This window comes from Schistocerca cancellata, chromosome 3 (assembly GCF_023864275.1).
Source record: "Schistocerca cancellata isolate TAMUIC-IGC-003103 chromosome 3, iqSchCanc2.1, whole genome shotgun sequence".
NCBI lineage: Eukaryota > Metazoa > Arthropoda > Insecta > Orthoptera > Acrididae > Schistocerca > Schistocerca cancellata.
The window spans coordinates 415,783,151-415,800,226 of NC_064628.1; the positions used below are offsets into that span (position 1 = coordinate 415,783,151).

The 17,076-nt window shown below is 41.3% G+C and overlaps 1 protein-coding gene across 1 annotated transcript in view; it reads left to right on the forward strand.

The window, feature by feature from the left end:
• LOC126176347 (diuretic hormone receptor-like) overlaps positions 1 to 17,076 on the forward strand; it is a 171,403-nt gene that overhangs the window by 68,927 nt on the left and 85,400 nt on the right. The window contains exon 5 of the mRNA XM_049923499.1: positions 2,737 to 2,817. Within this exon, the coding sequence (XP_049779456.1) occupies positions 2,737 to 2,817 (81 nt within the window). The remainder of the gene's footprint in view (positions 1 to 2,736; positions 2,818 to 17,076) is intronic.

Sequence of the window (17,076 nt, forward strand, 5' to 3'; positions counted from 1 at the left end):
GAAATCCGAAGTGAATAACTGTGAAATCGTCAAGTCAGACTGGAATAAGTACGGAAAGGATACATTATATGCCAGTGGTCGCTGCTTATTTTTTCTGTTAAGTGGTCGATATTATATAGTGAAGTTGTTATACATTCTGAATGTGAAGTAATACTAGCGAAGGTAAGCATAAAAGGTGAGTCAACGATAGTAATCGGATGCTTTTATAGACCACCTGCCACATGGACCACAGTAGAACGGAAGGGTCATCACGGATTTGAATGAAATTGGGCTGAACATTTTCTCTGAAAAAGACTTACAGTTTCAGGGAGCCGACTCGAGAGAAGAACGTTTTAGACTCCCTAGAAACTAATAGACCTGAGGGTTTCGAATTAGTTAACGCAGGTAAAGAAAACAGTGAGCATAAGGCTGTCAAATCATCAGTAGTAAGGTGAATGTTACGAAAGGAAAGAGACAGGAAACTAACTGTAGAGCACCTGAGCATCATCAATGGATAAATATAAAATACAGGGCCCGTATGTGCCAAATCAAAAACGAAAAAGAAAAAAAAAAAGGCCGCGCGGGGTAGCCCCGCGGTCTTAGGAGCCTTGCACGGACCGTGCGTCTCCCCCGTCGGAGGTTCGAGTCCTCCCTGGGGCATGGATGTGTGTGTGTTGTCCATAGTGTAGGTCATCGATCCCTAAGCGTACACACTACTAAACCTAACTTAAACTACAAGTTAGGTTAAGTAGTGTGTAGGCTTAGGGATCGATGACTTCTGCAGTTTGGTCCTATAAGACCTTACCATGAATTTCCAGTTTGCCGAAAAAATTTTGTACAATGGGAAACACCCATCGCTGTTCATTAGCCACGTCAGAAAGTTGGTACACAAGAAAACAGCGGTTCATCCAAAATTTAAGCTATGTAAAAGCGTTGGTGATAAACGGAAGTATACTGATATACAAAATGAGTCTAAGGAGAGTAATATGAGAACCGTTCAGTGAACTGAAAATTGTTATATTGCGACCACTGCGGTTAAGGATCACACGAACGTCACTAATCACATGGAAATCATCTACATAGTCTCTCACTGAAAATACCGGCACAGTACCTCAGAATGGGAGAATGATGGCCAAAATTTCGATGTTGGTTTTACGAAATTGTTTCTGAGCAGGAAATCGTAGAATTCTTAATCAGTCTTTGCAGCAAGCCGAATTGTCAGATACTGAAATCAGAGATGGCTGAATAGAAAATCATGAAATCACTCAATACCGAAAGGTATATACGCCGGATGAGAATGCACAGATATTACTTGTATCAGCTTCCTTTCGTAATAGGAGCAGTGATTGTAGCACCGAAGGATGCGAAGCCACTGAAAAAAGCGTCAGTCCCGTTTCCAAGAACTGTCAGACAAGTGCCCACAATTATAGATCTGTTATGGTGGTGCCAAACAGATGTAGAATTGTGGAACAAGTTTTATGCTCATGCCCTATACTATTCAAAGAAACCGAAAATCCCCTATGTATAATAATCAATGTTGGCTATTCATAGATCTTACGAAAACCAACTTGATGTGTTCGCCAGTGTAAAACGGGGCTCTGGTTGATGCTACGATCCTGTCAATCCAGAAGGAATTCGATACAATTCCGCTGTGTAATTTGGAGAGTAGGGAACATGTATACTATTTAGAACAAGCATATTATCTTATAGTCAGCTTCTTCCTCTCGTCACCAGTTATTTTCTCCATGTAACATAGTATCTGTTTCAGTATACACTTGGGTGCTGTATCGGATTACAGATTCTTATACGTTTAATCTTTTACTCTAACGTAATATAAGGTTGATTTGCTCATAGCTTCTTTGTGTATGTCAATGTGCTTGATTCTCATGAAGATACAACGGCGTATGCTGGTCACACATTTTTAGATAATCTGTCTTTGTACAACTATATTCTCTCACTGTTGTGTAGGCAAGGCATTCTGTTTACTCTGAAATTGTCTGAGGACAGTATGTTCTTAACGAAACATAAAATAAATAATATTGTTGAACATTAACACAGTGGATATCAAATTCTTATACATCTATGTTACACCAATGACCAACCGAATATTCCGCAAACGGTAACTATCTCAGTTCACAGAGTAATTCCATTACTCTAACAATATGAAGAATGACGTTTAACATATTTGAAACGAATTCGGTACAGAGAACGACGCAAAAGATGCAAAAACGTTTTATTTACTTAACAAAAGTTTCGGTACAAATTGATCCAAAGTTCTTCAAATTAATACTCCATGAGACACTGAAAAAAATACCAACGCAGCAAACATACAATATCAGACATACAAGACAATACCTGACAACGCATGTTTGCTGCTTACATATTAGTTTTTACTGTTCCTAATGGAATATTAGTTTTAAGAACTTGATAATGCCATCACGTAGTCCTGAAACAACTTGTTAAATAATTCAGACATATAGACAACTAGCACGTCTCACCCTGTGCTGATATCATGAGAGAGTTGTAGTATGGCATCACAACAGATTATGTGAAAACACCTTTATTCTCTAATGACAATGTAGATTGTATATGTATATTATTCTGTTCTTTTGTAATATAATATTGGTATATTAACTTATGACGCTTAGACCTTTTGGATGCAGACATAAGTTTCATTGAACAATGTCGCTTTGCAAATTTTGCCACCTAATTCTATTTTGGGTGTCTCTCACATTATGCACGTTGTGTAATTTGCAGGCCTCTACCTATACATCCTCGTGGTGGAGACCTTCACAGTGAAGAACATTGAGCTTAGTGCCTACGTGGCCATCGGATGGGGTAAGTAAGTAACATAAGTACTGGAGTGCATCGGAATTGATCTATTAAGCAAATTAGAAATTTTGTGTCAGTGTTGTATTTGGTGTGGGTTCTCCAGCAAGGATCAGAAAACCTGACCGATTAAAACCTGTATCGATGTTTTAATTCTGAATACCCGGCATTTTTCGGTATTTATTTGCTCTCTGTTATAATAACTGTTTTTGATTTTTTACTAATAATGTAAAATTTGTGCTATTTTGAAACATAGCGTCATAACAGAAAATGGGAAAAACGATCAGTGCTATTTTAGTAACACTACAGGCAGAAACGATCAACAGTCACATGGTGAAAGGTTTGGTACATCATTACTGAGACAATAACGTCCCTGTTGCCGTGTTCCCTAGCTTAAAGTACGTGTGTACGAGCAATGTAAGACTTGTTCTCACCTGAAACTGTACGGTAGTTTCTCGTTGCCGTCGTCGGACATCCGCTGTATTGCACAATGAAACCAGCCCTAAAGTGGAAATGTGTGACGTAACGATGAATTCCAACGCTTTATTTACTTAAAAAGACTAAAGATTTGGCTGCCTTTTCTGTGAAATAATAAAAGAAGATTGTGGCAACAGCAATAAGAGGAATAAGATTGTTGCAACAGCAATAAATTAAGAAGTTGACAAGTATTCATTCATAATGCACAATAAAAATAGAAGGCAGCTAATGTGCTGGCAGTGTCCACATAATATGCCTATATCTGCTTGTAGCTCTTGGAAACGGACAAATTAGCACAAAAAACAGACTTTCTTCAACCTCAGTTTTCACCCCCTATCACTGACTATTCGCCGTGCCCAAACTCTGATATAATCCCTGATTGCAAAATAACTCATGAGCAGAGTTTCAAAAGATGAAAACCAGTACGAGAATGCTGAAGATTTTTTTTTTTCTAGTATTCAACCACTTACGACTTTCGTTTGTTCGATTTGTGCATTTATTACAGGAGATAATATGGACAAAATACCAATAATCGGTTATTTCAGAACCCGGATATTCTGAGCAGATTTAACAATCAGGTTAATGTGTCGTGGAAAGAATAGATATAAACTAAAATCTATTGTTTCAGCGATAGACGCCGTCCGTATTCTGTATTACAGCGGCGGTTGCGGAGCTAACAATGCAAGAGCAATTTTACTTATTTATTGACCTGTGACACTATACATGCACACAGCTTTGCTGCCGTGGCGCGAGCTGTGTCCCACATGCTGTATGTGACGTCCGTAAGATGGACTGCAAAGGCAGTGCATCAGCAATTGGCGGCCGCTGCACCCTTGCCGGACAAATACAGGGTGGGAAGTATTTAAACCGACAAACTCTGGGAGGTTGTACGGGACATCAAAATAAATGTTTTTCCCTAATGTCATTTTTTCCTACGAGGATTATTTAAACCGGTGAAGACCATATCACGCTCTTCAGTTGCTCTAGGCCGTATTATGATTTTCAGTTGTTAGAGGGCGTATTACGCTCTTCAGTTGTAGGCAACGGCTGTCCACCCGTGTAGTAGTGCATTGATTCTGTTTACTAATGGAGCGATACACCTGCAGTGAGTACACTGATATGGTTGGTGCGTACTACGTAGCACACCACAACAGACGAGCTGCACAACGGGTTTATCGACAACAATATCCTAATCGCCGTACCCGCATCATATGACCTCCGCCGCTGTGTACCAACGTCTGCGTGAGACCGGGTCATTTAGCAGATTACCTGGACAGGGATGCCGTCGCACGGTAAGAATGCTGCAGTTTGATGAAGCTGTCTTGCAGCATGTGGAAGGGGATCCTTGAATCAGCACTCGTGCAATTGCACGTAACATGGGGACGAATCAGACGAATGTAAGAACAGTCCTCCGAGAGCAATTGTTAAGTCCATTTCACGTACAGAGTGTCCACAACCTGGAACCAGTTGATTATCCACCCAGAGCACAGTTTTCGCAGTTGTACCTGGAACAGTGTGAAATGCATCCTACATTTCCATCCTCTGTGTTGTTTACCGATGAAGCAACCTTCGGGCGTGATGGAGTCTACAACATGCACAATTCGGATGTTTGGAGTGAGGATAACCCACAGTTACTAACACTCATCAAGTGCGGCTCTTCGTTAGTGTGTGGGTCAGTGTTGTTAGGGACTGTTTAATTGGGCCGTATCTGCTACCTAGGCCATTAAATGGCAGACACTGTTACAATTTTCTCGCCAGAGCATTGCCAGAATTGCTGGAAGACGCCCCGCCCCCTACAAGACAACGCATGTGGTTCCAACATGAGTTAGCGCCGGCATATTTCAGTCGTCGTGTGCGTCGATTCCTGAATCGACTGTTCCCAGAAACGTGGATTGGCAGAGGTCGTCCTGCACCATGGCCTGCTCGATCCCCAGATATGTCCCCTCTGGACTTTTTTGTGTGGAGAGAGATGTGCAACCTTGTTTACGGAACTCCTCTTGCATCAGAAGAGGATCTGGTTGCCCGGATAGTAGCAGCAGCAGGAAAAATTCAGAATACTCCTGGGGTTTTTGCCCGCGTCAGACAGAACATGATCTGAGAGTGTAACTGCCGGCCGGAGTGGCCGTGCGGTTCTAGGCGCTACAGTCTGGAGCCGAGCGACCACTACGGTCGCAGGTTCGAATCCTGCCTCGGGTATGGATGTGTGTGATGTCCTTAGGTTAGTTAGGTTTAATTAGTTAGGCATAGGCGACCGCTGAGTTGCCTCTAACCATCGAATCCCGTTTGAAGCCCGGGAACGAGACCAGCTCCAACTAGTAGACGCAGCTGCTTGGTGAGGCCATGTGTTGACTATAACAGCACTTTGTCAGATAATTAACCTTCAGTACATCCAATGCGACAATTTTAAATTGTTTTCGCATGTCTTCGCACCCTCTACGCAGGCCCTTGCTTCTGTATTTCGTTCCCTAACAAAACACGTCAATGCGCTATTCCATGGAACACTGAAGCCACACGTGAACACACAATATCGGATGGGAACCATGACGCTGATGTACTTTACTGCCAACATTATGGCAACGAATCTCTGAGGCGGGCGAATCCCAGCTCTTACCCCTGTGAACTGCAGGCAGCGGGTGCGACTTTGACGTATCTAAATCGTGACGGCCACTCTAACTGTACATTTGACAGATGACAGACGGGGAAACTGCATCGTTAGAACACAAGATGCCGAATAATTCTGCCCTCTGACACAGGAGTATTTATACTTAATCTGGCTGCGTCTTTTGTCACAGCAGGCGGGGTTCCTATTACGTATTCGGCTCTGGAAATGTCAGGCTGTGCTACACTTGTAGCAATATGGCACGCCACCAACGGTAGAACGCCGCACAGCCGATTTTTCGGCGTACTAAAGTTTCTGCCACCATTAACAGCGTCCAGCTGTGGAACTGCCACTGTGGCTTACCTGCATGTAAATCCACTCGTTGCAAAGGCATACTTCCTGCTTTAGCTGCGACAAAAGAATGAAACTTCTTCAGTACTCTATTCATGTTTCTTTCCGCATATGTAATGAGTGTCTCCTCATTGCGGAACCAATATCTGGGTATGGGGTCAGAACCTGTTGCTGTCACGGTTGTAAAAATAGAGAATGGAGGTGGAAATGATAGAGATTTGTTTCTCGAGTTTCCACAACATGATCTTTACCAGTCGGACAGTTCCTTGTAGAGTGTGGAGTGTCACTTGTCCATCTAGATTAGGCTTTTACAACGCTGTCCGTGGGGCAAGGGCTTCATTGCCCGGGTGGGCAGGTGTAGCTAGTGTAGGCAACCCTCATAATGCCCTATTACGCGCATTCTGTACATCATCGTGCTGTTTGGCCACCGATGACCTAGTGTGCTCGCTCTGTGGAATAAAATCGGGTATAATACAGCCTAGCTGCATGTCCATCCACTTGTAAAACATTTGCCAACCCATGTCCACCTGTACATCTGCCCACGCGGCCGCCCTGGGCAGGCACATGAGCTGAAACGATAGCAACTAGATACATTAAACGACTGTGATTAGATAAAATTAAGTTTTCCACCTGCAATATCATGAGTGTCAGAAAATAAGGGATGTTCAGGGACAAACTCGATAGTGGCATACTTTATATTCTTGTATCGAAGGATCCAAAAGAGCCTACAAAAGATATCCTTTCAGTGACCAAGTTATCACAAAGACAGAACTGAAACTGAAATTCCGACACTGGTACACAACTTCATACCAATCAACAATTTTCAACTTTCTCTGTAGGTAGAATGATATTTATCAATGCCAAAGTGACGCTAGTATTCTAATAAGAAAAAAGTATTAACTCACAGTGGCGTTGATCACACTTGGCAGACTTTAACCGTTTACTTGGTTCCATTATTATGAACCATCATCGTAACTAACAATCGAGAACAGACAAAGTGAAAAGTTACAGTTAAATATAAAAAAATAGTTAAAATGTAGAACTGTAAGGGAGGACAAATGAAAACGGACCCAGAATCTGGTTACGAAATCAGTACATCAAACGGCCAGCTGACATGCATCATGCTCACTGAGAACTGAGCTGCCATCCGTGCTCGTGCATTGTGCATGGTGCATTGTACATGTAAAATGGGACAGTTATGTTCACAGAGGGAACGTGACACATTTTAATAGTGTGAGTGAGAACTGAAATTTAAACCATTATTTCTGTTTAAAAAATTGTAATTTACAAATTATTTTTCGTTTGTAGAAGTATAATCCAGTCATCCTGAGTAGTAGTCTCCGTTTAACTAAGTTTCTTTAAGAACTCTAAATTGTAGGTATACCACTGAAGTATCCGCAACAATATTAATCATAAACTCATAGAATTTCCTTTAGTCTCAAATGGCCTTAAATTTCCCTTTTTACCGCTTCAAATAATACCCTTTTTCCATAATTTGTAATTCTGTTCCCTTCTTCATGATTATGAATCTGTGAACATTATCTATTTTGACAGGGGATTTTCCTTCCGGTATGTGACTTCTAGATAATTTTTCCTCCCTGTTCTACTGTAACTGTTATCTTCGTATCCCTCACTTTATCTCACGTTGGTGTATTTTTTTGTTGGACTGGGTGAGGGCTGTTTTCCTCAACCGGTTGCAACCTGCTGGAAATCATTAAGTGCCTCTCGTTCTTTCCCCGCAATTAGTGCCCTCTAATTATTCTGACTCCTTTTGTTTTCCTTATTGTCCTTCCCTATCACGTAAGTTCACTTAAATTCCACAGGTATTCTACTTCTCCCTCATCAGCTGATATTATGCACATGAGTAATACGTGTGTACATCGACTGGGTTGCCTACAGGAACCAACTTCGTTAACTACGCGTATAATGATGACAACTACTGTTATTACCCCATCGTCAGTGGATCAGATATATGAATACTCTTTCCACGTCACCGTTTTCTTTTTTCTTTGTTTTTTCTTTGAGCCGTCAGTCTTCTGATTGGTTTGATGCGGCCCGCCACGAAATCCACTCCTGTCCCGACATTTTCAAGACCAGAGTAGCGCTTGCAACCTACGTCCTCAATCTGCTGGATGTATTCCAGTATCTGCCTTCCTCAACAGGTTTTGCGCTCTTCAGCTCCCTCTGATATCATGGAAAGTCATTCCCTGATGTCTTAACGAATGTCCTGTCATCCTGTCCCTTCTCCTTGTCAGTGTTTTTCACATATTCCTTTCCTCTCCGATTCTGCGCAGAACCTCCTGATTCCTTACCGTAACACTCCACCTAATTTTCAACATTCGTCTGTAGAACCACATCTCAAATGCTTCGATTCTCTTGTGTTCCGATTTTCCCACAGTCCATGTTTCACTGGCATACAATGCTCACCTCCAAATGTACGTTCTCAGAAATTTCTTCCTCAAATTATGGTGTATGTTTGATACTAGTAGACTTCTCTTGGCCAGGAATACCCTTTCTGACAGTGCTAGTCTGCTTTTGATGTCCTCCTTGCTCCGACCGTCATTGGTTATTTTGCTGCCTAGGTAGCAGAATTCCTTAACTTCATGTACTTCGTGACCATCAATCCTGAAGTTAAGTTCCTCGCTGTTCACATTTCTGCTATTTCTCATTACTTTCGTCTTCCATCGATTTAACATCAACCCATATTCTGTACTCACTAGAATGTTCATTCCATTCAGCAGATTATGTAATTCTTTCTACATTTTCACTCGGGACGGCAATGTCATTAGCGAAATGTAGCACTGATATCCTTTCCCCTCGAATTTTATTTCCACTCCTGAACCTTTCTTTTATTTCCATTATTGTTTCTTAGATGTACAGATTCAGCAGTAGGAGCGAAAAACTACTGCCATGTCTTACACCCTTTTTAAACCCAACACTTCGTTCTAGGTCGTCCACTCTTATTATTCCCTCCTGGCTCTTACACTTATTGTATATCACCCGTCTCTCCCTGTAGCTTACCGGTATTTTCCTCAGAATTTTGAACATTTAGCCCTATTTTGCATTGTCGAATGTTTTTTCCAGGTTGAGAAATCCTGTGAACATGTCTTGCTTCCATTAACAACCTCAACGACAGAATTGCCTCTCTGGTGCCTTTAGCTTTCATAAAGCCAAACTGATCATCACCTAGCACATCCCCAATTTTCTTTTCCATTCTTCTGTCTTTTATTCATGTCAGCAACTTGGAGGCTTGAGCTATGAAGCTCATTGTGCGATAATACTAGCACTTGTCACATCTTGCAGTCTTCAGGATTGTGTTGATGATATTTTTCCGAAAGTCAGATGATATGTCACCAGCCTCATACATTGTACACGTCAACGTGAATAATCGTTCCATTAACACTTCCCCCAATTATTTTAGAAATTCTGATGGAATGTTATCTCTCCCTTCTATCTTATTCGATCTTAAGTCCTCCACAGCTGTTTTAAATTCTTATTCTAACACTAACTGCCCTATTTCTTCTAAATTGACTCTTGTTTCTTCTTCTATCACACAAGACAAGTATTCCCCTTCATAGACGCTTTCAATGTACTCTTTCGACCTATCCGTTCTCTCCTCTGCATTTAACACTGGAATTCCTGTTGCACTATTAATGTTACCACCCTTGCTTTTAATGTCACCGAAAGTAGTTTTGATTTTTCTGTAAGCTGAGTCTGTCCTTCCGACGATCATTTCTTTCTCTGTTTCTGCATATTTTTCATGTAGCCATATCATCTTGGCTTCCCTGCTCTTCCCATATATTTTATTTCTCGGCGACTTGTATTTCTGTATTCCCCGGTTTCCCGGAACATTTTTACACTTCCTCCTTTCATCGATCAACTGAAGTATATCTTCTGTTACCTATGGTTTCTTCGAAGTTACCATCTTTGTATCTATGTTTTTCTTTGCTACTTCTGTGATGACCATCCATTCCTCTTCAACCATACTGTCTACTGAGTTATTCTTTATTGCCGTATCTATAGCCGTAGAGAACTACAAGTGTATCTCGTCATTCCTTAGTACTTCCCACTTCTTTGCATTTGGATTCTTCCTTATTAATGTCTCAAACTTCATCCTACTCTTCATCACTACAACAATGTGTTTTGAGTCTATATCTGGCCCTGGAGACCCCTTACAATCCAGTACCTGATTTCGGAATCCCTGACTAACCATGATGTAATCTAACTAAAATCTTCCCGTATCACCCGGCCTTTTCCAAGTATACCTCCCCCTCTTGTGATTCTTGAACAGAGTATTCGCTGTTACTAGCTTAAATTTATCACAGAACTCAATTAGTCTTTCTCTACTCTCATTCCTTGTACCATACCCATATTCCCCTGTAACCTATACTCCTACTCCCTCCCCAAAATTGCATTCTAATCCCGCTTGACTATTAGATTTTCATCTTCCTCTACGTACTACATTACTCTTTCAAAATCCTCATGTACCTTCTCCATCCCTTCATCTTCAGCTTGCAACTTCGGTATGTATACCTGAACTACCGTTGTCTGTGTTTGTTTGCTGTCGATTCTAATAAGGACAACCGTATCACTGAACTGTTCACAGTAACACAATCTTTGCCCTGCCTTACTATTCATAACGAATCCTACTCCCGTTACACGATTTTCTGCTGCTGTTGATATTACTCTGTACTCATCTGACTAGAAATCTTTGCCTTCCTTCTCATTTCACTACACTGACCTCTACTATATCTAGATTGAGCCTTTGCATTTCCATTTTCAGATATTCTAGGTTCCCTACCACGTTCAAGTTTATAACGTACCACGCCCTGACTCGTAGAGCATTATCCTTTAGTTGATACTGAATCTTTTTCTCATGGTCACCTCTCCTTGGCCATCCCCTCCCGGAGATCTGAATGGTGAACTATTCTGGAATCTTTCGCCAATGGAGATATCATCATTACACTGCCTAGGTAGCAGAATCATCTACTTCGAAATCAACGATCTTGATGTCAAGTTTCTCATTGTTCTCATTTCTACTACTTCTCATTACATTCGTCTTTCTTCGATTTGCTCTCAGTGCATATTCTGTACTCATTAGACTGTTCATTCCGTTCAGCAGATCCTGTAATTCATCTTCACTTTTACTGAGGACATCAATGCCAGCAGTGAATCTTTTCGTTGGTATCCTTTCATCATGAATTTTAATTACTCTCTTGAGTATTTCTTTTATTTCCACTAATATCTGTTTAATATAATATCAGCCTGTATGAATTACTAGTTTCCCGGTAGTTTCATGACTTTGTTACATTCTGCCGTTATCCATAGTTGCCTGCGAGAAGATTAACCTCTAACTGCCGTCTTTATACTGGCCGTTGGTGGACTGAGAGTGATTTCTAGTACAACTCGCAAGATTTTGGCCTTCATCGTCCATTATTTTTGTTCAGAAACTAAGCAGTAGCTGAAAGCTAACCTAGGGTCGGTTACATCACTAGACCTTGGTGTCACTGAATCTCGCAACTGAATAGAAAGTATATTACTCTTACAGGACTACAGTTGGTGTTTAGCATATTCCCCCTCTTTCATTTTCTCTCTCTCCGTCACTCTTTTCCAGATGCTCTCTCATTCTCTCCCTCGCTTCCTCAATCTCTGTCATTTTAGAACCATTTCAAACTCTTACATCAGCCTAATTCTCGTTTCGTGATCTCTCATAAGGGAAGTGCATCTCACCATTTAGTACAAAAGGAGTTGTTTCATCCGATGTGTATCTAAAATATTGCAGTATTGACCACACAGCTCTCTTCGTAAAATCACTTTCTTGAAACTGAAATGATGACTAAAAAGTTGCTAAAAAGTTATTTACTAGTATGAAAACCTTATTCTGCTTTTTCGGAAATTGGATAGACCATGGTACATGAAAGTTTTTTGTATCGTCAATGCTTACACGGAACTACATCTACATCTACATCTACATTTATACTCCGCAAGCCACCCAACGGTGTGTGGCGGAGGGCACTTTACGTGCCACTATCATTATCTCCCTTTCCTGTTCCAGTCGCGTATGGTTCGCGGGAAGAACGACTGTCTGAAAGCCTCTGTGCGCGCTCTAATCTCTCTAATTTTACATTCGTGATCTCCTCGGGAGGTATAAGTAGGGGGAAGCAATATATTCGATACCTCATCCAGAAACGCACCCTCTCGAAACCTGGCGAGCAAGCTACACCGCGATGCAGAGCGCCTCTCTTGCAGAGTCTGCCACTTGAGTTTGTTAAACATCTCCGTAACGCTATCACGGTTACCAAATAACCCTGTGACGAAACGCGCCGCTCTTCTTTGGATCTTCTCTATCTCCTCCGTCAACCCGATCTGGTACGGATCCCACACTGATGAGCAATACTCAAGTATAGGTCGAACGAGTGTTTTGTAAGCCACCTCCTTTGTTGATGGACTACATTTTCTAAGGACTCTCCCAATGAATCTCAACCTGGTACCCGCCTTACCAACAATTAATTTTATATGATCATTCCACTTCAAATCGTTCCGCACGCATACTCCCAGATATTTTACAGAAGTAACTGCTACCAGTGTTTGTTCCGCTATCATATAATCATACAATAAAGGATCCTTCTTTCTATGTATTCGCAATACATTACATTTGTCTATGTTAAGGGTCAGTTGCCACTCCCTGCACCAAGTGCCTATCCGCTGCAGATCTTCCTGCATTTCGCTACAATTTTCTAATGCTGCAACTTCTCTGTATACTACAGCATCATCCGCGAAAAGCCGCATGGAACTTCCGACACTATCTACTAGGTCATTTATATATATTGTGAAAAGCAATGGTCCCATAACACTCCCCTGTCGCACGCCAGAGGTTACTTTAACGTCTGTAGATGTCTCTCCATTGAGAACAACATGCTGTGTTCTGTTTGCTAAAAACTCTTCAATCCAGCCACACAGCTGGTCTGATATTCCGTAGGCTCTTACTTTGTTTATCAGGCGACAGTGCGGAACTGTATCGAACGCCTTCCGGAAGTCAAGGAAAATGGCATCTACCTGGGAGCCTGTATCTAATATTTTCTGGGTTTCATGAACAAATAAAGCGAGTTGGGTTTCACACGATCGCTGTTTCCGGAATCCATGTTGATTCCTACATAGTAGATTCTGAGTTTCCAAAAACGACATGATACTCGAGCAAAAGACATGTTCTAAAATTCTACAACAGATCGACGTCAGAGAGATAGGTCTATAGTTTTGCGCATCTGCTCGACGACCCTTCTTGAAGACTGGGACTACCTGTGCTCTTTTCCAATCATTTGGAACCTTCTGTTCCTCTAGAGACTTGCGGTACACGGCTGTTAGAAGGGGGGCAAGTTCTTTCGCGTACTCTGTGTAGAATCGAATTGGTATCCCGTCAGGTCCAGTGGACTTTCCTCTGTTGAGTGATTCCAGTTGCTTTTCTATTCCTTGGACACTTATTTCAATGTCAGCCATTTTTTCGTTGGTGCGAGGATTTAGAGAAGGAACTGCAGTGCGGTCTTCCTCTGTGAAACAGCTTTGGAAAAAGGTGTTTAGTATTTCAGCTTTACGCTTGTCATCCTCTGTTTCAATGCCATCATCATCCCGGAGTGTCTGGACATGATGTTTCGAGCCACTTACTGATTTAACGTAAGACCAGAACTTCCTAGGATTTTCTGTCAAGTCGGTACCTAGTATTTTACTTTCGAATTCACTGAACGCTTCACGCATAGCCCTCCTTACGCTAACTTTGACATCGTTTAGCTTCTGTTTGTCTGAGAGGTTTTGGCTGCGTTTAAACTTGGAGTGAAGCTCTCTTTGCTTTCGCAGTAGTTTCCTAACTTTGTGCATGTGAAAATGCAGCAGTACTCCACTAGTTCCACTTTCAGCAGTACATTCCCTCATTAGCGATGGTTTGAACCTATTTACAAAGGGAACGAACAGGACTGTGGTCTTAAAAATTACATTAAGATTGATGATTGCTTTACTTTACTTGCAAGTGACTACTCTACGTAAACATAATCTCTATAAGATGACAATATTTGCAGTTTTAATCACCATAACGATTTTTAGTACTGGTGGTGTTGTGCTGTAGTTGTGTTCAGTTATATGCAGAAAACTGGCACCGAAATATAAACAGATTTTACAAAGAATATGGGAAGTGGTACCGGCTGTTTTGACCTCTTGTCCGCCACGAGTATCGATCCTCTGCGGTCATCAGCTTCGGTCCACCGCATCCCCTGTACACAGGATGACGCATACGTCTGTGTATTTAAGGCTGAATTTTTGACGTGTAATGTTCCCTGTTTGACAACATGTCGATCATAGAGACTGTAATTTTACTGTGATATGAATCAAAGTTTAACACTGAATCCCATGAGACACGTATTTCCAGAGAGACAAGTGTTGTTGCTGCCCAACGTTACTGAGACCCGCTGGTAAGCGATTCCGTGTGTCTCAAGCCCTGGCTGTTATTGGTTCATCTTCGCTTTGATCAACTAAGACGCAGAGTGGCTTACGTTGCAAGATGAAAGCACTAGCACCTGTGGCTATTCTCTGTATCTCTCGTTTGTGTTTTCAGTGGAAAGATCTTGGGAACTACATTCATCAGATATCAAATCTTATCAAAGGAAGACAAAATAAGTGCTCTTGATTTATAATTTTGTAAGCAAAGCAGTCTAGATCAGAGCTTTCGTAATGGTGCATTTCTTCTCACGTGTCACTCACTGCTGTAAATGTAATTTGTACAAACGGGACTTTTATTACGCATATTTGCTTGTGTAGACACTATGACCACAGTCCTTGTGATGATTCCCTGATGAAGTCGATACTCAAGCAAAAATAATGATTGAACTAGATAAATAAGATATTAAAGAACAAGATTAGAATGGTGATGAAAACACCAACAATGGAAAGAAACAGAAAGAAGTGAAAAACAAAAAAATTCACTATTAATCTCAATCTGAATGTAACAAAGGATATATTACCGAAGGATGGAGAAAGGAAATTTTTTTGCAATAAGGTGGATGTGCAACAAAATAGGTCGTAACATCGCTTAATTTCCGTCAATAGTTTTTCCACAGCATTCCCAGAGCTCTGAAGACTTGGGCGACATTTTCATTTAATGGCCATCACTGTTGAAAATAACGACTGAAACGAATAAGAGGAAGCAAATAGAGTAAGATTCTTCGTTGCTAAAGCCAGCAATATCAAAATTCAATGTTGAAGTCAAGCCCAGCATATATCTTCAATTATTTGAGCATTTTACATAGTGATTGACGTGGGAATGAGAAAAACCGATATCGGTATTTGTTCTAAATAACCGGTATTTTTTCGTTAGTTGATTGGTTTCGGATATTTTCTTTAATTATAAAAATCAAAATATCTGTTACCCAAAGCAACAGTGCTAAAATTTTTCATATTTAAATAAATCGTTTTTAAAAACAAATAGTTTTTATTCGTGGGATATAGATTGGTTTGAAGTATAAATGGTAAAAGAGTGCAGTGCTTTTTTAATGACAGTCCTGGCAGATCCTAGGACTGAACACATGTCATAAGAAATGATACAGCATTGCTGAGACAATGACGTCTCTGTTGCCTTATGTCGTAGCTCACGGTGGCCTGTACGTGCAGTGTGCAAGACTTGCTCCCATCTAGTCTACACAGTAGTCTCTCGTTGTCCTCGCTGACATCCATTGTATTGCAGAATGGCATCTACCCTAATCTGGAAATACTTTTGCGAAGTGACGTAGCAATGAAGTACGGTGCTTCTTGTAATTTGAAAGATTAAAGATTTGTCTAGCATTTATACGAAACAATAGAAGAGGAAAGAAATTATGGTAACAGTAATAAACTAAAAACTTAAGAAAGCGCAAAAGAAACTGGCATAGGCATGCGCAGTGAAATACAGAAATATGTAAACGGGCAGAATACGGCGCTGCGGTCAGCAGTGCCCATACAAAACAACAAGTGTTTGGCACAGTTGTCAGATCGGTTACTGCTGCTGCAATGTCAGGTTACTAATATTTTAGTTATTTTTTTATAGTCGGCACACGAGCGATGGGTCACAGCATCTGCGAGGTAGCGATGAAGTGGTACTATCCCGTATGACTATTTCATAAGTGTACCGAGAATGTCAGTAATACGGTAAAACATCAAATCTGCGACATGGCTGTAGCCGGAAAAAGATCCTGCAAGAATGGGACCAACGACGACTGAAGAGAATCGTTCAACGTGACAGAAGCGCAACCCTTCCGCAAATTGCTACAGATTTTAATGCTGAGCCATAAACAAGTGTCAGCGTGCGGACCATGCAACGAAACATCATAGATAAGAGCTTTCGGAGCCGAAGGTCCACTCGTGCACCCTTGATAACTGCACGACACAAAACTTTACTCTTGAAAGACTTCTTGTTTACGCCAGTGACTGTTAAACTTTTTATCTCCATTGTTGCAATTTCGGCCTTAGGCCATTATCAAGTGCAGATGTTTTGGCTTTAAGCCATGTCTACTTTGTACAAGCTGACACATTTATATGTCGTTGTCATTTGCTGTTATATACAGTACACCTGGCACTTGATTCAGAGCAAGACGTTGTTGAATGTGGGGCTCCGCAGCAGGTAATCGCTGCCTCCTCCCATATTGGCTGAACGACTCCGTCAATTAAGACTGCAGTGGACACAGGACCATTGAGGCTGGACCGTCGATCAATGTAAACTTATTCCTTGGTATGATAAATCAGGTTTCTTGTTACACCAAGCATACGGTCTGGTTTGAACACGCGGTCATCCAGGTGCATCGCAGTTCGAAACATGCACCGCGCCA